Source organism: Solanum stenotomum, chromosome 3 (genome assembly GCF_019186545.1).
Source record: "Solanum stenotomum isolate F172 chromosome 3, ASM1918654v1, whole genome shotgun sequence".
Classification (NCBI taxonomy): domain Eukaryota; kingdom Viridiplantae; phylum Streptophyta; class Magnoliopsida; order Solanales; family Solanaceae; genus Solanum; species Solanum stenotomum.
The window spans coordinates 61,577,922-61,601,122 of record NC_064284.1 but is presented as its reverse complement, the minus strand read 5'-3'; the positions used below and the strand labels follow the sequence as shown (position 1 = coordinate 61,601,122).

General features: G+C 33.4%; 4 protein-coding genes across 4 annotated transcripts; 2 read left to right on the top strand and 2 right to left on the bottom strand.

Annotated features, from left to right (window-relative positions):
- The first annotated feature begins 8,330 nt into the window (after positions 1-8,330).
- LOC125860248 (uncharacterized) lies at positions 8,331-9,872 on the top strand. Its single transcript, XM_049540177.1, has 4 exons — positions 8,331-8,553; positions 8,638-8,702; positions 8,766-8,948; positions 9,042-9,872. Exons 1-4 carry the CDS (start codon positions 8,348-8,350, stop codon positions 9,824-9,826), a joined length of 1,239 nt encoding a protein of 412 aa, XP_049396134.1. The 5' UTR covers positions 8,331-8,347; the 3' UTR covers positions 9,827-9,872.
- Positions 9,873-9,988: 116 nt separating this feature from the next.
- On the bottom strand, positions 9,989-11,667 carry LOC125860255 (60S ribosomal protein L6, mitochondrial-like). Its single transcript, XM_049540184.1, has 2 exons — positions 11,540-11,667; positions 9,989-10,329 (listed from the first exon to the last, which is right to left on the bottom strand). The coding sequence occupies exon 2, from the start codon at positions 10,295-10,297 to the stop codon at positions 9,989-9,991; it is 309 nt and encodes a 102-aa protein (XP_049396141.1). The 5' UTR covers positions 10,298-10,329; positions 11,540-11,667.
- A 5,416-nt stretch (positions 11,668-17,083) lies between these two features.
- LOC125860254 (protein AE7-like 1) lies at positions 17,084-21,185 on the top strand. Its single transcript, XM_049540183.1, has 5 exons — positions 17,084-17,248; positions 18,009-18,112; positions 19,466-19,565; positions 20,623-20,668; positions 20,970-21,185. The coding sequence occupies exons 1-5, from the start codon at positions 17,132-17,134 to the stop codon at positions 21,068-21,070; spliced, it is 468 nt and encodes a 155-aa protein (XP_049396140.1). The 5' UTR covers positions 17,084-17,131; the 3' UTR covers positions 21,071-21,185.
- Positions 21,186-22,645: 1,460 nt separating this feature from the next.
- Positions 22,646-23,056, bottom strand: LOC125859136 (E3 ubiquitin-protein ligase ATL4-like). The gene has a single exon (XM_049538852.1). The coding sequence runs from the start codon at positions 23,054-23,056 to the stop codon at positions 22,646-22,648; it is 411 nt and encodes a 136-aa protein (XP_049394809.1).
- Between the last annotated feature and the right edge of the window lie 145 nt (positions 23,057-23,201).

Here is a 23,201-nt window from a genome sequence, read left to right as displayed (position 1 = left end):
TTAAGATTCCATTGCCTAGGTGCCTTCTTTAAACCATATAGTGACTTATGTAATTTGCAGACTTTACCAGACTCCCCCTGTCTGCAAAAGCTTGGAGGAACCACCATAAACACAGCCTCAAACAGGTCACCTTGGAGAAATGCATTATGGACATCCATTTGGAACACAAGCCAGTGTTTAGCAGAGACCACAGCTAGAACAGACCTCACAGTAACCATCTTAGCAACAGGGAGAAAGTTTCAGAATAATCCAAGTCTTCTTTCTGATTGAACCCTTTTGCAACAAGTCTAGCCTTGTATCTTTCAACAACACCAGATGCAAGATATTTCACCTTAAACACCCATTTACAACCAATTGAATGTTTATCAGGAGGAAGATCGGTGATAGACCATGTATGATTCTCTTCCAAGGTTTTGATCTCAGCCTGCATAGATGCGACCCACAAAGGATTGAGAGCAGCCTCATGGAAAGACTTAGGCTCAGGGATGTTGGAATATGCAGCTAAGGTTAAGCCATAAGGTGGAGACAGATGGTGATATCTGACATGATGGGATAAAGGGTAAAGACAAGTAGACTTAGGCTGAGTAGTAACATAGTCATGAAACCAAATTGGAGGTTTAGGATTTCTAGAGGATCTTCTGAAGGGAACAACTGCAGACATATCAGATGCAGAGGCAGGAGAAGAAAGAGAGTTAGATACTATAGAAGCTGGACAAGGAGAAGAAGGAGGAGTAACAATGGGAAGAACTGGAGTGGACTCAATAAAGGACTCTGTAAACTGAAAGTCAGGAAACAAATGAGGACATGAGGAAGTGGTTTGAGTAAAGGGAAATATGTCCTCTTTGAAAACTACATCTCTGGACACTAAGAACTCTTGAGTATGAAGAGAAAACAATTTGTACCCCTTTTGTAATGTAGAATACCCCAAGAACACAGTAGGGAAAACTCTTGGAGCAAACTTGTCAACCTTTCTGACTTCAGATGCAAAAGCAAGACACCCAAAGACTCGAAGATGATCAAGAGAAGGAGATTTAAGATAAAGCAACTCATAAGGTGTCTTGTTGTGTAAAACAAATGAAGGCAATCTGTTGATCAAATAGACACTAGTATGAGCACACTCACCCCAGAATTTAAGAGGCATGCTAGATTGAAACCTCAAGGCTCTAGCAATATCAAATATGTGCCTATGTTTCCTTTCAACAACCCCATTTTGTTGAGGGGTATATATGCACGAACTTTGGTGTAAAATACCTAGAGACTCCATGAGAGCAGTCATTTGGGAATTAAAAAATCACAGCCATTATCTGTCCTTAATATTTTGATTGAGGAAGAGAAAACATTCACAACCATAATAAGGAACTTTCTGAGTGCAATTATGACCTCAGATTTGGAGGGAAGCAATACTATCCAGGTATACCTTGAGTAGTCATCTACTAAGGTTAAAAAATACCTTTTATTATCATGAGTTGGAACTCTATAGGGACCCCATACATCAGTAGTAGAAGTAGCACTTAAAGAAAAAGATAGTCTTGATTGTTTAGCTAAGGGGCATACAGTACAAGGTGCATTAGTAGTAGGATGCAACTGTTGCAAAGAACCAAATTGTCTAAGAGTATTAAAAGGTATATGACCTAGGCGTTTATGCCATAATGATAGACTAATTCTAGATAAATGTAAAAAAGGTACATAACAAGACTTAGAAACTGCATTAGCTTGATCTTTAGGTGAACTCAATTCTGCTCCTTGAGAATGCAAATGACAGTCAGCAGTAATCACATATATGTCGTTCTCCAACTTGCCAATCCCCCTCACTTTCCCATTGGAAAGGTCTTGGAAAATACAGAAATTAGGATAGAACATAACACTGCATTTCAACTCCTTTGTTAGTCTAGGAACAGATAATATGTTGTATTGAAAAGCAGGAACATGAAGCACATTAGTGATCTCAGCCCCTCCTAAGATCTGAGATGAGCTAATATTACTAACTGGTGCAAGATTGCCACTAGGAAGATACACATTTCCTTCTTGAGACTCAGACAAGGTATTATAGTGATTGAGCATATGCAGACTATGAACCATATGTTTGGAAGCTCCTGAATCAACTATCTACTTGGAAGTAGGAAACAAACCTGATGTACCTAAGGTAGACACAAGAGCATCAGTGGTAGTCTTCCCATTTCCCTGATCTAGCAGTTGTAGGATCTGCATGTACTGCTGGTGGGAGAAATGAGGATGTTGTGGCAGTAAAGTTGCAGGAGGTTGAAACTGTTGATGCTGCAGGTTAGTCATAAATGCATGAGAGACACCAGTATTGCTAACACCTGATGGAGATCTGCCTGAGAGGCTACTAGGACCAGAACTAGTAGCGGCAAAACTAGATGTGCTAGTTGAACCAGGACTGATCTTCTTCTTACCTCTCCAGTCAGACGGATAACCATAAAGTTTGTAGCAGTGATCCCTTGTGTGACCTTTCCAATTACAGTAATCACAAAACAAGTGACTGTTAGATGGCTTCTTAGGTCTGGAAGTAGATCCGGTAGTACCAAGACCACTAGATCCCGATCCTCTGGAGCCTAAGTAGGTATGGTTACTGCTACTAAAGAAGGCTAGAGCCTCCTGTATAGATCCATGGTTAGAAGGCATCTCACAAACAGAATTTGCCTTACCAAGGATCATCTGACTCTCTTCTACAATCACTAGTGAGTAGGCTTTGTTCACACTGGGAACAAGATCCATCATAATAATTTGGCTGCTACATTGGTTATAAGACTCATTAAGACCTAGGAGAAACTGCATAAGCCTTAAATACTCAAAATGAATTGCATAAGTCTTTGAAACTGCACAGTCACACCCAGGACAGGGCATGAGAGAATCAAACTCCATCCAAAGCTCTTTAAGCCTGGAGAAATAGATGGAAACAAACAATATTCCTTGAGTGAGTATGGCAATCTTCTTATGTAGATAGAATATACACGATCCATCAACCTTATCAAACCTTTCCTTCAAATCATTCCAAACTTGCTGAGCACTATTAGCATAAACTATCCCATTGAGAAGTTCTCGACTAACAGAAATCATGATCCATGAAAGGACAATTGCATTGCATTTCTCCCATAGATTATGGAAGGAAGCTTGGAACTTATCTTTAGAACTAGATCCATCCACAAATCCTATTTTACCTTTGCCTAGCAGACCTATCTTCATAGACTTGCTCCACAAAGAATAGTTTTCAGATCCAGTTAATTGAGTAGAGACAAGTGAACTACCTGGAGTGTCACAAGCTTGAAGAAACAAAGGATGATGTGAATCAACTATAGCTTCTCTACCACCAGCTGAAGGAGTAAGAGTGTCAAGATTGGAGCCTTCACCTATCGTCATTGATGAAGATCTTCACTGAATCAGGAGCAACAAACAAAGTAAAAAAAATAGGATTGCTTCTAAGACAATGCAAACTCTGATGGAGAGCCTTTCGTGTGCACTGCAAGCAGAAGAGTTTAACAACCTAATTTGCGGAATACATCAAGAGAGCATCCATGGCTCTGATACCATAAAGAATTACAGAGCAGAGGATTCAATCAAAGAAGAAAAACTTTTCTCTGTATTGAATGATAATCTGATACAATGCAAATAATGTCTACACTACTCTATTTATAGTGTGTCTTAATTAATTGTACAAGCTAGTTAGTCTAACTTAACTAGAGTTACCTTTAACTAACATTATAGCAAACTTTTGTAACTAACATTTTGTAACTAACTTTACTGTTACATTGATCACCATGCGTAACTTTTGATTCTCATATTCATAACAAATCTTATTCTCATGAGGGAGATTCCAAACCTCAAGTATCATTATCTTATGGTCATTTAAAATATTTTTTATTCACGCGTACATTTCTAAGGTGGAAAAAAAAGTCTCTTAATACTACTCCTATCAAATTTTAGCATAATATTTGATAAATATTATTATATATATTAAATACAAATAAATAAATAAATCTTTTTTTTTTGAAAAAAAAAACATTTTCCTTACGCACCTCAATATCAACATCTTGTGGTCTTTCCTCTCCCTTCTTTTTTCAAGGAGGATAAGATAACATCATTGTTGTCAAAGCAATAAGTAAATCAACTATCACAAGATTATATTGATACTTTCTCAGTACCAAAATAAGTAGTATTATTTTAATTTTTTCATGTTTATTAAGAAAAATAATACAATAGAAAGTTATAGTTTATTGAGTTATTTCTTATTTAGATGTTTTTGGAGAATGAACACTATTAAAAAGAAGTATTTTTCAATAAGAGTATGATTAGAAACAACACTAATTATCATCTTGAACTTTTACAAGAATTGACCATGACTTATTTGGCTAAAGCTTATTTTTAATTTAAAAAAGAGTGTGTTTTTGAAGAGTGATAAGTTTAACCAAGTTTTCGGGTGAATAAGTGTTTTTAGAAGTAGCAGAAGTTGTTTTTCAGAAATTAAAAAAATAGTTTTTTTCTAAAAATACTTTTTTAATGAATATTTTTTTAAAAAATACACTTAAAATATTTATTAAAAGCTTGATTAAATACTAATTGTTGCTTAAAAGTGTTTTTATTTATATTAGGCAAACAAAAATTATTTTTTTTCCAAATATACTTTTTTTTTAAATGCATTTTTGAATATAAGTTAATTTTAGAAATTCGACCAATCAAACTGTTAATCATGAAAGAAAAGAAATGAAAAAAAAAGATAGGATATCTATCTGAAAGAGGCTCCTCTATATATATATATATTTTTTTTTATTTTTTTTTTGTTCACACTACATTCCCAAAGAAATGGTTATTGCTCGATGTCTTTTATTGATGTGCTATTTATTTTTGTTTGTTAGTATTAATCATGAAAGAAAAGAAATGGAAGAAAAAAGATAGGATATCTATCTGAAAGAGGCTCCTCTATATATATATATATTTATTTTTTTTGTTCACACTACATTTCCAAAGAAATGGTTATTGCTCGATGTCTTTTATTGATGTGCTATTTATTTTTGTTTGTTAGTATTAAGAAAAATGACATTTTAAAAAATATTTAAATAATAATAAATTTTCATGATGTTATTTTAGTGAGATTTTATTATAATTATTATAAGGAGCTAGATAAAGATAGTAGACTTGGCCAATATGTACGTACGAAATGACGACCTAATCAAATTTTTATTTTGCAAGAAATAAAATAGATTTCGAAACGTGGACAATATTAAGATGGAGGCTAAACATTAGATTAAATAATGATTTGGAATAAGTTTGATTCTGATGTCATGTTAAAAAAATGAGCATTATTTAATTCAATCTCTAAAACTAGCGTATGAGACGTGGAGATTTTTCAACTCGATAAAAGAATCCAAAATGTTTACGGGGAAAAACCTTATTTTGATTAATAGTTAAATTTGTAAAAAAGAGTTAAAGATAAGTTCTAAGGTCGATTCAAGTTCATTTTCTTTGTGATGAAAGATCAAGGTGATGAACAAATACACGAGTATAATCTATATATATTAAAAAGAAAAAAGAGTATACAAGTGAGCAAAAGGTTTAGAGTTTCTCCCATGAACTAGATTGAAAGCTCTTGTATTACCTTTTTGGATTTTCTTATACCTTCTATTCTTCTAAGAGGCTTTCTTATAGCCCATAAAAGTCAAATTGTCGCTTCAATGTGAAATGAATGCACATTCAGCACTGAAAAGATTATCTAGTAACACATGTACATGTCTACATAGTGATGGTTTGCCTGAAACTTAATTATTGGGGGCAGGCTGAAGCAAGACTCGAGATAATTGATTATTGATCTCTCTGAAAGTCATTATGAAGGTGTGTTTAATTGTAAGGTGACTTTTCCCAGGAAAGGTCCTATAGGAATCCTGATCTCGAGACAACTTTATATGGGCAAGTATTGAAGCGTCTCACATCGCATTGGGAATGATCCTTCCCAATCTCCCCGGGTTGTAAAAAACACTTTCTTATTCTTGATTTTACCATGTATCACGGTCTAATTTATTTGTTCCATTCTTAAGGCATGATTTTTACCCCATACACAAACTCCCTTCCCATAGCTCACATTGGACTCAACACAATCACTTCATTCTAGTTCTTTTAGATTATAAAATAATGCATCTCACCAAAGGCTATGGTGGAAATGATAAAATTTTTCTATCTTTAATCAGAGATTTCAAGTTTGAGCCTTGAATATAAAAAAATTATGTTAAAAAACAATTTTTTCTTTAATGAACCTTATAAAACACAAATTCATGCATATTACACGAAACTCCAATTGGATATTAAACATAGAACAGGAAGTAAAAAAAAATTAAATTATAATAAGTAATAATTTTAGTAGATAGTCTTTCTTAACCAATCTCCAGTTTTTCCTGGTACCAACAATAGCATATGTATATATATATATATATATATATATATATAGTATATTTCAACAAGTGAAGTATGAAAAAGTGAGATGTACGTCAACTTTATTCTACTTTGTGAGATAGAAATATTAATTGACAACGAATCAAAATATATTACTTAAAACTCATATTCCGAAGATATTTTTGTTTAAACTTATAGGCTTGTACTCTTGTCTTTTTATTAGATGCAAATCAAAATGAAACCCACAAATCAAAGATATCTAGAATAAATAATGACGCAATTGTAAAAAGTCAATTACTAGACTTCCTAACTTCTAAAGTGGGATTGGCAAAATTACAATTTAATGTCTTTAATTTGGACTATCAAATTTTACAAATATGTGCAAATTATATATATATATACACTACGATCATATTAGTAAACTAAATAACCTAATGATATATTTACATAAAATTTCCTGATTTATACCAAGTAATCATTTTCCATTTGGCTTTGCCTTCAGAAGTTAACCAAGTTTTAAAAAATTAAATCAATCATTAAGATATTTGTTTTAATTTTTAAACTCCAGTTTAAGTGCTTTGTTTAAAATTTCAACAGGGTCAACTTTTAAATAGAAGGCCATGAAGTGGTTATTTGTGTAAGAGTCAAGAGTACTATAGTCTCGTTAAGCCTGTATATCATACTTCTTGGGTCATTACATAAATTTATAAAAATAATAGGGTAATTTTTGCATATAGCCACTCAAAAATAATTTAATTATATTTAATAGCTATAGTTTGTTAATTACGATTCATAGCTACATGTTAGAGGGAGGAGAGAGACGAGCAAGAGAGGGGAGTGAGTGGAGATAGACGAATTATATTTGTCAAATAATTGTATATATGTAACTGGTATACATCTGGCGAGCGAGATTGGGAGAGGGAGGAGATATGTGAGCGAGAGACGACAGAGAGTGGAGAGAGACTAATTGTATTTGTATATCTTTCATATAATTATATATGTATATGCATAATTTGTATTTGTATATGTATAAAAGAGGAGAGAGGTGACGTAATTACAATTAAAATTAAGCTATGAGTCGTAATTAATTCAAACTATAGTTATATTAGCTAATTAACTAGTATATGTTTGCTTATCCGCATAATTTTCCCAAAATAATATTATTTCATGTTGCTATTTAATTTTTATTACATTTCAAAATTTTGTATAAAAATAACTTTTGATTTAAAATTTAGAGTTCAATTTTTGAAAAGAACGTGTATCAAAATTAAGGAGATTTAAGCGTGCTATTAATAAAATGAGCAGGGAAAAAGCGATTCAATCCTATGAGATAATTTAGGAAGATCATAGATAGGAGAAGTATGGAGTGATTAACTCGATTGATAAATATCATTTTCAAGACGATAAATTTTTAATATGATTAAAGTATTTAACATGTTTTATACAGTTAAATTAATTATTATAAAAAAAACTAAAATATACATAAAGGAATTTCAAATTCAAATCGAAAATGATTAGTACAAATATTTTATTAAAAATTGGGGGGATTCAATTAAAATATGATTAATTTCCATCTAAAAGACAATACTAATTTAATTTCTTTTTTATCTATTTTAAAATTTTATTGTTTTAACAGGAACCTTACCCACAAAAGAGAAAGTACCACTAACAGGTGACTCGACATACGTGGCAGAATCAGAGAACAACACGTTACACACACCATCCAAAATACTGCCACATGTCTCATTTAGCCCTTTTGAAAACCAACCGCCTCTTCTAATTTTTATTTTTTTTAAAAAAAAAAACCGCCCTTTTTATATCTTGCTTATTTCACTCCATTTCTTCATTACACAGTTGAGAAAAATTCCCCAAAATTTACTTTAATACTAACTAAAATTGTTTGAAATTACTAAGTATAGCTCTTTTTTTTGAGGATTCAGTTGTAGAAATGGAGAAGAGGAGAGTGTTGTTTGTACTATGGGTAGCGGGGATGATGATTATGTGTTCGTGTTGGATGGAGGAGGAAGCGGAGAATGCAAAGCGGAGAACGAATTTGGCTACCGGAGAGGTGAAAATTGAAGACGAAAAGGCTATGCATAGTGCTAAAGAGAAAGCAAATTCTTTGGGTGATTGGGCCTCTGCCAAATTCTCCCAGTAAGACAATCTCTCTGGTTTTTTATTTACTAGCTATAATATATACATGTCTAGCACGGATCACATATTTACTTTAATCTTTAGGTATCAACAAGATGCGAAAGAAGCAGCATCAGATGCTAAGGACACTAAAAGTTCTACCGCATACGGTAATGCGCTTCGCAGCATCTAAACATTTTGAAAGAGTAACTAATGATCAGTTTCGCTGGCAGGAACCGAAAGAGAGGCGGCTCAGAAGGTTAGTGGAATGGTAAACATGGCATCTGACGCGAAGAATGTTGCTTGCGAGAAGGCAAATCAAGCAATGGATGCAGCAGCTGAAATGGTTCATCGTGCCACAGAGAGAGGGAAACATAGTGCATTCAATGTATATGACTTTGCATCGGAGAAAGCAAGTATGACAACAACAAATCCAGTGAAATTTCTTACTTAGCTATGCTGTTCTTTGTAGTTGTATAATATTTTGTTGTGGACTTCCTGTTTGGCAGGTGATATCGATAATAAAGCGAAAGAGAGAGTTCATTATACTTATGACTCTGCCTCTGATGAGGCAGGCCGTGCAATGAACACGGCCTCTGACATGGCAGCCAATGCCAAAGAAGGAGCCAAACATAAAGCTTCCGAGGCCTATGATTTCGCTGCTAAGAAAGTGGATGATGGAATCAACACAGCTTCCCAAGTGGGCAGGGAAGTGAAGGATAAAGCTAGCCATGCCTATGGTTTTGCAGCAGGTCAAGCCATGGACAAGGTTTCAGACATGGTAGGTGAGGCCAAGGATCGCGCCAAAGACGCTTATAGATACACATCTGATAAGACGAATCAAGCAAAAGACATGGCTTCTAGTAGTGCAGCTAATGCAAAAGACACAGTGGAAGATAAAGCATCCGAGGCCAAGGATAGCGCCAACGATGCTTACAGCTACATATCCGATAAGTTGAATCAGGCCAAAGACATGGCATCTAGTAGTGCTGTTAATGCAAAAGACACGGTGGAAGGTAAAGTGTCGGATGCATACAACCAAACCATAACAATGACTACTGATAGAAGTACTATTGATGCAAAAGACTCGACTAGGGATGCGTTGGTCGAAGGGAAAGATAAAGTTGATGATAATTATGAAGATGCAAAATCGAAGGCTTATGAAACATATAAATCTGCAAAGGATACTATGAATGAGCAAGCCAAGGAAAAGTATGAAGATGCCAAAGAGAAGGCCTCAGATGCTGCTGGCAACCTTGGCCAAAAGATGAGAACTGCGAGTACAGAACTATGAGGAATCAGTAGTCACCTTTTACCTCTTCTGTTTTTTTTTTTCTGTATGTTCTTTGTTTATGATCAAACGTTATTTTTAGAAAACAGCTTAGCTAATCAAGAACTATATATGTGCTGTGTGCATTGTCTCTTTAACCACTAGGCCAAGCCCTGGCCAGATGCATTACCTTGATTTCTTCCCCTGCTTCTTTTTTACAACTTCATCAATGTACATTATACCTTTGCCTTCATAAACTTCAGGAGGTTTACAGCTCCTTACAGAAGCAGCAAATTGCTGTACCCTCTCCTCGTCAATCCCCACGCAGCATATGATATTTGGTTTGAAACAGAACACGCGAACTGCAGGTGGAACGGTCAGTTCAACCTCATGACTACAACCAAGCCTGAGGTATAAGAGACGGCCTTGAGATTCTGCTTTCGCCTTGTAACCAACCCCAACAATCTTGAGAAAGCGGAAAAAATTAGCTTCCATTGGTACTAAAGTTGTTATCGATCAGCTGAAATCTGAAATGAGATGTAATATGCAGAAAACTACATCAATAGAGTACAACGACTACTACAGCTCGTTTTCAAGCAAGTTGAGTTGTCGAGATAATCCTAATTGTCCATTTCACTCTATTTAAGCTCGTTATCGAAATCTAATAGAAATTGAGGAAACAGATTCCTATTTTCAGATTTTCTGCAAATCAATATGCGCCTCCAGTGAGGAAAAGGTACCTAATTCCTAAACATTCTCAAACGGAGAAGGCATCAACAGCTACAACGATCAGTGATATGGCCAATTATCTCTCACAGCAAATGCGAACCTCTAATAGATCAGCTCAATTAGACCGGCCATAAATGTTCCTGAGGCATTGGAAGGTTTACATTTGTGTTCTGAAAACTTGTTAAAGTCCGAAATACCATTCACCTCTTTCATCAGTAACACACCTAAGCGTGTGCCATAGTAATCCGATTCTTGTACTAGTGGGAGCCTGGAGGTAAGTACAATAACAAAATACGCACAAGCTCATCTAGACACCACTATTATCAAAAAAGCAAAACAATAAAGAGGCTTGCAGCAACCGCAACTATAAATTCAGCTAAATTTGGAATATTTGGAGCAAGTACCTATCTGTATGCATTTCCTCTTTAATAATTGGTAATCTTGGTAGAACAACAATATCTAATCACGCATGGTGTCTGGGAAGGGTAGGATGCACACAAATTTTATCTAGTGTCCTCCCTAAATAAAATTACTTTCGCTACCGATTCAGCCTTTACTGCTGCCTGTGCAGTTAGAGAGACTGTCTTCGATAAATCAGTTCAAAGACACACCTTATTCCTACCTTTGCAACCCTAGCTCAAAAGAGAAGTTATTCGAAACGGGGATTACAGGAATCAAATAAGAACCATATTCTTATGATAAATAGTTGTAATTTTTTTTTAGGGATAAGGTTCTGAAAAATATTCAATTTTGGTCGGATTTGCTGTTGTGATACTAAACTTTCATGAGAATCTATTACCTCTCTATACTATTTAATACGGTATTAAATAGTTTAGGGATGTAATAGTTGTGAAAGTTTAGTATCGCAACAACAAATTCGATCAAAGTTGAAGTATTTTTCAGACCATTATCCTTTTTTTTTTATAATAGAATCTTACATAAAATTGATTAATAGCAAATAATAATACATACATATTCCAAATAAAACGAACCCAAGGGGAAACTCACAATTTCGGATTTAGCCGCCGATGAAAAATGGAGAAAATGCCAAAGATAACAGTGAAGGGAGAGTGGAGTCAGTTTCCGCCGGAAATTTTGAATCTATCTGCTTGATTTTTGAAGGTTTGAGTTGAAATTAACAATTCGGAATTATCAGGACTCACATTAAAAGGTTGAATATCAAATTTAGAATTTGATTGAAAAATGCGTTGTTGAAATTTTGCACGGAAATTTATATTACGTGCCAAAATTATAAGAAGGCAGAAGTGTTTTAAAAGACAGGTGTGTGTGACGTGAGACGTTTTATATCGTATGAAATGAGACGTAAGATTCGAAATACAGATATGTAAGTCTTATGATTTTTATTTGAGAAAGTATTGACAATCAATAATGAAGAAAAAAAGTATTATAATTACTATTTGAGAAATATTACTACACCTATAATAAAAAATATGATTTAAAGCAAAACAGTTCAAAAAAAAAAAACGTCCGGAGCTTATATTTTTACTCCCAGGACTTATGTTTTTACGCTCGAATCTTATGCCTCAAATTCTAGGACTTGCGCCCTATGGAACTACGTCTTCAATTTGCATGCGTTTTTGGTACTCCCCACCCCGAGACTCATCTGAGACTCGCCCAAAAAAACGTTTTTGAAAACACTAGAAGGCGTAATACATAAATATACCTTTTAACTTTGCCTTACATTACATTTATGTCCTCCAATTTTGAATATGCATAAGTAAACACTTAAAGTTGTATAAAATTGAATAAATAGATACGCAGGTTCTACGTGACATTCTACATAGCAATTTGGGTCCTGCGTGGCATCCTATGTATATTATATTACGTATGACTCATATGTTTACTTGTTCAATTTTATTCAAATTTAAGTGTACTTGTAAACACTCAAAATTGAAGGACATAAATATAAAATGAGGTGAAGTTAAATGACATATCCATGTATTAGTTCTTGTTAAAATTTATGGCAAACTTCTAGAAATTGTCAAGATGTATGATAATCAAAATGATGAATTTTATCACTGAAAGGAATGATTAAGCTAGATTGGGTTCTAATGTTGAGGTTAAAAGTCCATATGGATCAATAAATTAATGCTGCTTTGATTAATTAGAAGACTCATTAGTTACGAATAAAATGACATCATTCCAATATAAGAGTGCATTTTTAATTAAAAGAAAGTGTTATGGGCAATTTTGATTCAATATACAAAGGAGGAGATTTCAGAATGATTTTCAATATGTTTAAGATATTTTAAACCTTTTCATATTTTTTTGTTTAAAATTATATGATTCAAAATTCGAAAGTATTCTTTATTTTTGTAAGAAAGAAAATTCAAATATACTATGGTACTTTAAAAAAAGGCTCATTTATCCGTTAAAAGTTTGATTCATCTATGCATTTTCATTTGAGAAAAGACTCATCCATACTATTGTTTATTAACTAGAAACACTTAAAATTTTGCAAAATTATTTTTTACACGTTGTCAATTATGATTCGGCTACGTCATTAATCAAATCATTTTAAAGGAAAAAAACTCAAATATGTCATTAAACTTTGAAAAAAGGTTCATCTATAGTCTATACCATCCGTTAAAAGTTTGACTCATCTGTGTCATTTTAGTTAACAAATAATGACATGGATAAGCCTTTTCTCATAAGAAAATGACATCAATGGGCGAAAATTTTAACGGATGACATAAATAAGTCTTATTTCAAAATTCAATGATGCATTTGAGCCATTTTGCCTTTTTTAAAATTTTATATCAAGTCAAAATAAAAAAATTAATTAAAACAAAAGTCTATTTAGAGGAGCTACTAGAGATGATACTGTAACACCTCGGTATTTGAAAGGGTTAAATTTAGAAAGAACTAATTTGGAAAGAGCCAAATCTGAAATTTTACAAGTTATGCTTAAGTTATGAGTTTTGTGTCAACTTCAAATGATCATAACTTTCGGTACATGATATGTTAGGTGGCCCATAAGATGTCAAATGAAAGGTCTTTGAATCATCTTTCCAACGCCACAGAATTTGCTAAGTTTCGAGTTCGAATGAGGGAGATATGCCCGTTTGAAGTTAGCATGTCCATTTAAGGAAAGTTACCCGAATTAGTGAGGGGTATTTTGGTCTTTTCCTTACCCTATCAGGTTTAAACGAATTTAGTAATATTTTTTGGGTCAAATCTGATTTGGGTCAGTTTTTATAATCCCAAATACGCTAGAGTTTTGAGAAGAGTTCAAGAAGAGGAAAAGAGGAGAAAAGAGGAAAGGTTTAAGGCGTTTGTCAAGATTCATGAGATTTGTCGAGGGATTTCACCAAATCGAGGTATGTAAGTTCATAGTGTTGGCTTTTTTCACCCACACGTCAAACATGATTTACATATTCAAATCCATCCATAAAGATTGAGTATATTTGAGTTCTTGATGAATTCTTGAAGTTTGTGATCTATTATTTAAGTATGAGGTTTCGTTGAGTTCTTGCGATGAGGATCTTGTGTTTGAGTATTGTTCTTGAGTAATTTAGAGTGAATTTTGTTGTAATTATGTTGGGTCTAAGAATCCATAAGAGTTTGAGGGAAATCGTTCGATTCTAAAGGAGTTAGATATGAATTTGAAGCAAGAAAATTCATCAAAGTCTGGGTAGGGGGTTGGGGAGCCACGACACTCAGTGCGCCCCAACTAGTGCTCTGTAGTTTGGGGCCTGGCACACCGCGCCACTCAGTGCGCCCCAACTACCTTCAGTAGTTCAAGGGCTGGACGCTACTCAGTGCGCTAGGGTCACCAAATCCCCTACCCTTCCGACCTTCTTTCTGTATGACTTCTCTCGAATCGTACCTATGTTTTCTACTTGATATCCACCCTCTAAACTACGTATAAACATCGAGAGATCATTCATAACATGAATCATAACCCTTGAATTCATAATTCAAATTCAAGATAGAGTTAAGAGTAAAGTCTTGAGAGTTCTTTCGAGTCTTTTTGAGAAGTCTTTTACAATTTTTTAAACTTGTTTTAAAGACTTGAGTACTTGAGTTGAGGAAGAGTAAAGTTGAGTTTCATTTTTTTCAAAATGAATATATGGAAACTAAATATTCCCAAGAGTAAATGTTTTTACATTTAAAATGAGGAGAAACACCGATTTTCAAAGGAGTTCATGAGGAGTTTTAAGTAACATCTCTTTTCAGAGAAATCTTTTGAGTAATAATCTCAAAGTTGAGGATGAGGAAATGTTTTTTAAAAAAACATATGAGCTAAGTTATATTTTGGGAGTAGTATTGAGCACTGATATGAGGGAGAGTTCAAACAACTCACAGCCCCATAAACCATGTATCCGACGAGGGTAGAAAGGGTCATACTTTTTAGACGACTCCTTATTGGTTTTTAATCATAGCTTAGTGGATCCACTTAGTTGAAGAGTTCTATACCCCGAGAAGGTATAGGACAGTTCTGGCAGCGTGGGCGAGACGTTGTATCATCACATAGCTCATAGTGATGGTTGTCAATTAGAGAATCTCCCAAATAGAGTTTATTTTGTATTTTTACATACAAATTGAGTTATATTGTATTTTTCAATACATTGAGTTGTTATCTACTATTTAAAACGATTTTCTTTATATCGCATTTTTGTTATTGCTTTTATATTGAAATGAGTTGGGATTGAGTTGAGACGAGGTAAGTTGTTTCTTCAGTTCCAGTTCAAGCTTATGTCATGTTTTAGATATCCCCTTACATGCTTGTACATTCCATGTACTGACGTCATTTGTCCTACATCTTTCATGATGCAGATACAGGTAACCATGATCATTAACCAGCGCTTCTTTGATCCAGTTGAGTTCCAGAGTTGTGTGGTGAGCCTCATTGCTTCCGGAGGATCCATTATTTATGTTTTATCATTTCAATTTTGTTATTAGGATGTTGTGGGTCTTGTCCTGACGCCCATCTCAGTTAGTAGAGGCTTCATAGATAGATAGACAATAGTTCTTGAGTTTTTTCATTTTCAGTTGTTAATGTTTTAAAGACTTGAGTTGCCTATTTCTGGCTTGTTGAATATTCTTATATATTTTGAGTTTAAGTATTTGAGACTTTTGAGTTAAAGCTTTCTTTTGAGTTCATTTATTGATGAGTAAGTCTTCCGCTGAGAGTTGAGCCAAGCGAAGAGTTCGCTCGGGGCGTGACAGATACAAACCTCTACTTAGATTAACTTATTATGAAGATAAATTTCGAGAGTAACTTTGCCTACAAAGTGTAGAAAACTAAGAAGCAAATATTTAATATATTTTATCCCTCCCAAAATTTAAATCTAGACCTTCAAAATTTGCACAAAGCAAGTGACCCATTATCACAGCTCACCAAACCTCATAGGTCACATATTAATTAATTTAAGAAGAGTTTGATTACCAAATTGAAATTAATTGTTTGTCATACTTATCTCTTAATTAGACTAAAAAAGGGGACTATGTGGGCATCTTATACTATATTAATCCACTATCTATATAATTTAATTAATGGATTATGATTATAAACAATTGGTGATTAAAATAAATACTAACTAAAGTTATCTTTACAAAAAGAAAATGTCAAAACTGATTCCTCATCTTTTTGGAGAAATAGATTTAAAATAATCTTTTAAAAATTATTTGATAAATTCAAATTCTCTAAGTTTGTCATAAAGTGATCATTTTCGATCTCTGTGTGATACTATCAAATTATGATTATTGAATTTAATCAAAACTGTAAAAATAAAAAATAAAATAATGGAAAATATATCATTTTTGTTCTCTTTTCAAAGTTATATGTAATTTTAGGTGTTAATTTTGTTAATTTTTATTTTGTCTGAGGTAATTTCTTATGATGTGATTACTGTGATTTTCACAAAATCTCTGTTCTTTTCTTTCATAATGCCAATTTAATGTAGCAATGAAACTCGATAAATATGTAAAAGAAACCAAATATGTTCACTTTTAACAAATTAAAAAAATAAAAACTATATAAATAGGAAGGAAATATTTTGAACCTACTACTATTGAATTCTCACATCGTTTGCGGATAAAAAAATAATCTTTAAAAATAAAATAAAAAATAAAATAAAATATATATATATTTAGGATTAGGGAAAAGAGAAATGGGAAAAGATTCACAGAGAATTGAACTCTTATCAAAGTTTAAATAGCCTAAACTATTAAGATTTCTTTCATTTCTTCATTGCTAAAGCATCATTTTTGTCTTTATATATACAAGTACTGTACTTACTATTTGGCAGCGTGTTACGTATAGTGGTCACTGACTCACTAGTCACCAGCAGACAACTTTATATAACTATAAAAATCGCCAGTTGTTTTAACGAGAAGCGAGACACACAGTCCGTGAACTTTGTGCGCAATTGGACCTAGATCCTTTTTTTATTTTAATTTGGTTAGCTCTTAAAATTTCCATAATTCAGATAATTACTACACATTCAAATTTAATCGTATTTTAATATGGACGAAGAACAATCGGAAAACAAAATATAAATGAAAAAAAATCTCGGACCATATATATTTAGAGCAGTAGAACGAGGGAGTGTATTTAGAGAAAAATTAGGCGAGATGACTTTGGGACTGATCAATGCAAATCCAGTGGTTCACGCTAAGAAGGAACGAATCGCTCGTGTTGATGATCTTCCTCACGCCGATGACGCTGTTGATCCTCTCGAAATTTATGATATCCTTTTCTTCTCTCTCCTATAATGCTTCAGCTAAATCGGAGTTCATAGCTGTAATTTCGACTCTGGTAGAAAATTTCTACTTATTTGAAGAAACTTAGCTATTTTTTTTCAGTTTTAGTATGTTGATTTGCTGAAATTTGGAGTTACTGTGTTTTTTTGTAGATTGTGAATTTCTCTCTCGATTTTTACAATTTTTTGCGATTTATCTGTGTTTTGAATGCTCAGTTAAATCGGAGTTCATTGCTGAAATTTTCTACCGGAGAAAATGAGTAAGAAAAAAAAAGGAGTAACTTAGCTATTTCAAATTTTAGTTTGTTGATAAAATTTGGAATTGCGATTTTTTGTAGTTCAAATGTTTGTGAATTTAATGTCATCCTCTTTGCTATTCCTGTGTGTGTGTGTGTGTGTTTTTTTTTTTTTTTGAATGTTTCAGCTAAATTGGAGTTCTAGCTGCAATTTCAAAATTACGTTGTTTTAGCTGAAGATTTCTACTGGAAAAATTGAGTAAGAACAGGAAGAAACTTAGGTATATCATTTGGTTTGTTCATATTTTGTTTTCCACTTTTTATTATTTACTAAAATTTGGAATTGCAATTTTTTGTAGTTTAAATGTTTGTGAATTTACTATGATCATTTTTTGCCATATCTCTGTTTTTTTTATTGGGTGAAATTTAGAGTTTGATTTTCTGTAATTTAATTGTTTGTTGAATCTACTGAGTCTGAAGTTGATGTGATCCTTGATTTAAAAATGGATACATTTTGTGAGGGATATAAGAGATCCGGAGCATCCATATTCTTTAGAGCAGCTGAGTGTACTCTCCGAGGAGTCCATAACTGTTGACGAGAAGCTTGGGCGCATTCTGTATGTTCATTGTGACCTTCGATTCTTATATTACCTTGTTTATTATAGATCCAAATAAAATATTGCTTGTTTATTCTTTTCGTTTCCAAATAAGGGAGGAAAAAGGACAGAAACGTGACGTGTTTTAGCCATATCTTGTTCGATTAACTGATTGGTGAGTCGTGTAAACTTATAGTTAGTCATATAAGTCATCTTCACTCTAGTCACGACAAAAACAACAACATACCCAGTGATCATCTTCTCTCTTGTCACTGTTGAAAATCCAGCGTATTTGTGTTGGAGTTAATTTTTTCGTGCTCACTGCTTAGAATTCATTTAATTGTTTTTTATTTCTGAATGCTGTGTTGCTTTCCTTATTAGTTGTCATGTTTTCTTCGTTGCTGTATTTTCTTTCTCATAACTACTTTGATTTGCTATACTTGAGCCGAGGGTCTTTTGAAAACAAACTCTCTTACTTTTGCGAGGCAGGGGTTACCTCCCCAGAACCCACCAGCGGGATTACAATGGGTATGTTGTTATTGTTGTATTGTTTAGAATTCATGAACAGTTTTGCCATGAAATGAGTCTGACTTCCAACTTTGTTGAGGTAACTATATTTATTTTTTTGGAGTTTCACCACCCTTATTTCACTCTACTAGCAATGTGATGTCATGTACTCCGAGTTATGCTTTAATTTACGCTTTGTGGAATTTGAATCTGATGAATAAATTCAATACAATTTTACCAGAATATACATCTTATGTCCAAAGATTTTGTGTTTACTAATGTGGAAACAGTTACCTGGTTCGTTATCTTGAGTTGACAATATCCTAGATTCGTGCAATTTCCTATAAGTTATGGTAAACAAATATGTTTCTGTGATTAGCGAAATAGGGCAGAAGAACCCCAAAAATACAAGATTAGAGCAAAATAGCTTCTAACTTTGTAAACTAGACTTGTGATTAAAAAGCTGTTTTCCCCCTTCTTTTTACAGCAAAATGAAGTTGTCTACTATGATCCTTTGCTATCTTTCACCGGTGAAAGGCGTTGATTGGGTGCTATATAAGATATTGTGTTGAGCCTTAATATTTCCATTTTGTTTAGCACTGTTTTCTTATGAGTCCATCCCTAAAAGATTGATACATCTCTATATTAGAAAACAAATAATTGTAACGAAAAGCTTTTATAGCCACATAAATGTAATGACATTTAAAAACAGCAAGTTTTAAAGTCTGCATATTTTCTTAAACTTCCTGTGGAGTCAAATTATTCCAAACAAACTGGAACAAAGGGAGTAGCGAACAAGTTACTCATAATTCCTTAACTCATGTTTCTTTTGCTTATTTATCTACGTTTTCTTAAAATTATTTGTAGGATAACTTTTACCCCAACCATCCAGCACTGTACCATGGCAACTGTCATTGGCCTCTGTTTGAGAGAGAAGTTGAAGAATTGCTTCCCTCCACATTTTAAGGTGGCGTTTCTTATCTCTGACTTGGATCGAACTAAGGTCGTGTTAGATTTTGGTTGTTCATAGTAGTCTATTGACTTAATTAATCTGAGTAAAGAATATCTAGTTTTAGACTTTTCCGAAACATCTCCCATATACTTAGCAGAGGACTCCTTGTTTTAACAAGTAAAGGAGTGTATGTATTCAAATGAGCAAGGTAAAATGGTGTATTATTAACTCGGAAAAAGCACATGGGTGTACTTTTACTTTTAAGGAGCATCCTGCAATAACTACTTGCAAGAATAACAAAGAAGGTGTAGTTTAAAAATCTCTTTTATTCCGATCTACGTATCTCAAAGTCTCACTTCCATGATTACAACAACAACATAATCAGTGTGGTCCTACAAAGTGGGGTCTAGGAAGGGTAGAGTACGCAAACCTTACTCCTACCTTAGAGGTACAGAGAGTTTGTTTCCGATGTTGTAACTTTCCTTGTAAAATCAAATGACATGTTAAGAAGCCAGCCGCCTCTTACAGATTTTACATCTGCGACATATATTTGCTATGCTGAGATTTTGAAGTTTGGAGAGAGTTAAAGAGGAGGAAATTAGACAGTGTGAAAAAAAAGGAGAGGGTGGGGGAGTGGGAAGAGAGACAGATATATGGTAAGGAGATCTATTCATAAAGTGCAACCTCAACTTTTCAAGTTTGTCTAATCAAAGTATATAAGATCTTAATTTGTGTAATAGCAGTTTTGATAACCTACTCAGATTTTTTCACATAATTGGAATGGTCATCTCTGAATAAAACAATGAGACCTTTTCAAAATAATAGATAGTATTGTTTCTTTAACTTTATAATATGATACATAAAACAAAACAAAACGGTGGATCATTGTGATAATGGTTGCTTTTGTTATCTATGTTCAAGCTCTCCTCAAACTATGTTCCCTATATTTGATGAGTTCCTGGAAGATAATTAAGATTGTGCTATCTAAAAATTGACTTCCACTGCTAAAGTGTGATGCACAACTTTTATATAATTGATTTTCTCTTAAGTCCTTATTTTTATTGTGTGACAGGTGGATATAAAAGTGTCTCCTGGATCTCATGCGGATGAAGAGTCAGGTAGAGTTAATTTTAGAGTAGCTATAATTTTATTTGTATAGGAAATGAAACTTTTAATTGCGGCATACATACAACATACAAGTCTTATGAGTTATGATCTTATAATGGACGTTGAGAAATATGTGTTAACTTCTCAACTGAGTTGAAAACACAGACTAGTGAGTCTGTTCACAATGACGCCACAAGGTCATGACAAGTTAACCTGCAAAATGCATCCAGTATTAGTTCTATTCTGGAGTAAATTTCACCACTGGTCATTCAGATTTGTGTTTAAGCATTTTGTATTACCATTGACTTGCAGTTAATAAGCAGTTGAATGATAAAGAACGGGTTGCTGCTGCCATGGAGAACCCAAATCTTCGCCAGCTTGTAGACGAGTGTCTCTATTCAAGTGAGCTTTAAACGAACTATGCCTTTCATTTCCTAACAAACTGTATAGTAGGTCAACTTGTCTTTTAACAAATGTCATCTGGACATGGATTTGTTTTACGAGATTTTATCACTCTTAATGCTAGGAGTAATATCTGTTTGATAGTGTTGATTAACATGAAGTGATTTATTCATCATTCATAGTACATGTCACGACATTAACATGAGTTCGACATATGGGGCATGTCTTGTTCTCATCAAACCAAGGAATAATACAAGCAGAATGAAACCTATGACCGCAAGCATTAAGTATCGTCACACCACATGTATCGTCTTGTTCAAATTCTATTAAGCAGATACAACAATCACTGACGTTTATGCCTACAATTCTTGGCTCGGACCTTGTTCCTTCTTCATCATCAAAAATATCAATCACTACTTCGATAGATGATTTTACCATTGGACATGGGGTTGCCTGAACTCTTTCTGTTGCCACAATGCCAGCTGGCGCGATTCGCGAGACATAGTTTGAATCTGGTAGTGATTTCTTACGAATATATATCGTTAACATTATGATCATATATAACAACAAGGCTAAGAAAATCAGAACAATATAAGGATTAATTGACATCATTTTAATAGTATTATTTTCGATGTGGATTAAAAATTTATATGAAAAACACTTAAAAAGAAGTGTCAAGCAAGGGTTCTGAATATAGGAAAAAGGGAAGGGAAGGGTTTATAATTAAAGTCTTGATTTAGAAACCTATTAGGATTGGGATTAGGATTAACCGATTGTAAAAAAGCATATGTCTTGAGTCTTTTTGGATTGGGAATTAAAAAAATTTAGGAAACTTTTTAGGAATAGGAGTTCCGACATATTAAGGAAAAGCATATAGTAAAATTATGTATTATTTTTTTTTCTAATAAAGTATTTTTATGTGTGATTTCATAAAAAAAATAGATTTAATTTTGTATGTGTATTTCTATGTCCTCTAACTTGACAAATTTTATAAAAGCTATCGCTTTTAAATTTTTTGTGGGATTATATAGGTATATTGTGTTAGTTATTAATTCACTTAGGTATGTTGTTGTAATCACTTTTTAATTCACTGCAGCTCAAAGTGTGAATAAATTTACTATATGGTTTAATTTATTTTTTTTTAAAAAAACATTTAACTTGCCTCCTACCTCATCTTGCTTTTGATTTTTTAAAAAACAGTTTCATCCCGCATAAAAAAGTTCTCCTAGCTAGTACACCACCCTGAATTATTAGTTCCCCATTGCACAATCTCTAATGGTGATATTTGTTTAACAAAAGAGGGCGGAAATTGAGAGGAGATTACGAGGTGATGAATCAAACTCTCTTCAACATAAAAATTCAAGTAACCAACCAACTGAATTACTAACATTACATTCTAAATGAATGATCTAGAATACTTTAATTTCCTATAGTTTACAAAAAATAATAATTCAAACATACGTGATTGAAATTTTGAAAATTATTACGATTAGATTTAGGAAAAACATCTCCTACTCACCCACCCGGCCCCTCCACTAAAAGAAAGAAGAATGAAAAAAAACTCATACACCTATTGTGTGAAAATTTCAAACTATTTCACTGGACTGTAAATCTTGATGATTATCGTCCTCCTTTAAATCATCGTCATCCCCAGCATATTGCAAAGGTGCATCACGAACATGAGTACGACACATAGGACATGTCTTATTTTCTTCTAACCAAGGCCTAATACAAGCATAATGAAACCTATGACAACAAATTGGAAAAATCAAAAACATCTCCCAATGCTTAATTTCTTCAATACAAATAGAACAGTCATTGTTTTTCCCTTTAATTGATGGAGTCGTTATTGCTTCATCTGAAATATCAATCACTACTTCAACAATAGATGTTGTTCTTTCTGTTGTCGATACAAATTCATCTTCATCATTAGGAAGCACGAATTCTTCTACATCGTTCGACCATGGTCGTTGTTTAACTCTATAACACAACAACATTTTCGTAAATTTGTAGAAAAATAACAAAATAAGAAAAAAGACTATTGCAATCACTACGTAATTAGTAATATTTCCCATTTTTTTGTTGTTGGGTGTATTGGTGTTGAATTGAAGGCTTTGTAGAAGGCACAATTAGAGGTTTAAA

Excerpts from the sequence above, each read along its gene's own strand:
- LOC125860248 (XM_049540177.1), top strand. The coding sequence starts at position 8,348 with ATGGAGAAGAGGAGAGTGTTGTTTGTACTATGGGTAGCGGGGATGATG. Across the intron at positions 8,554-8,637 it reads GCCTCTGCCAAATTCTCCCA|GTATCAACAAGATGCGAAAG; the intron begins GTAAGACAATCT and ends TTTAATCTTTAG. Across the intron at positions 8,703-8,765 it reads TAAAAGTTCTACCGCATACG|GAACCGAAAGAGAGGCGGCT; the intron begins GTAATGCGCTTC and ends TTTCGCTGGCAG.
- LOC125860254 (XM_049540183.1), top strand. The coding sequence starts at position 17,132 with ATGACTTTGGGACTGATCAATGCAAATCCAGTGGTTCACGCTAAGAAG. Across the intron at positions 17,249-18,008 it reads ATCCTCTCGAAATTTATGAT|TTTGTGAGGGATATAAGAGA; the intron begins ATCCTTTTCTTC and ends AAATGGATACAT. Across the intron at positions 20,669-20,969 it reads TCATGCGGATGAAGAGTCAG|TTAATAAGCAGTTGAATGAT; the intron begins GTAGAGTTAATT and ends ATTGACTTGCAG.
- LOC125860255 (XM_049540184.1), bottom strand. The coding sequence starts at position 10,297 with ATGGAAGCTAATTTTTTCCGCTTTCTCAAGATTGTTGGGGTTGGTTAC.
- LOC125859136 (XM_049538852.1), bottom strand. The coding sequence starts at position 23,056 with ATGTTGTTGTGTTATAGAGTTAAACAACGACCATGGTCGAACGATGTA.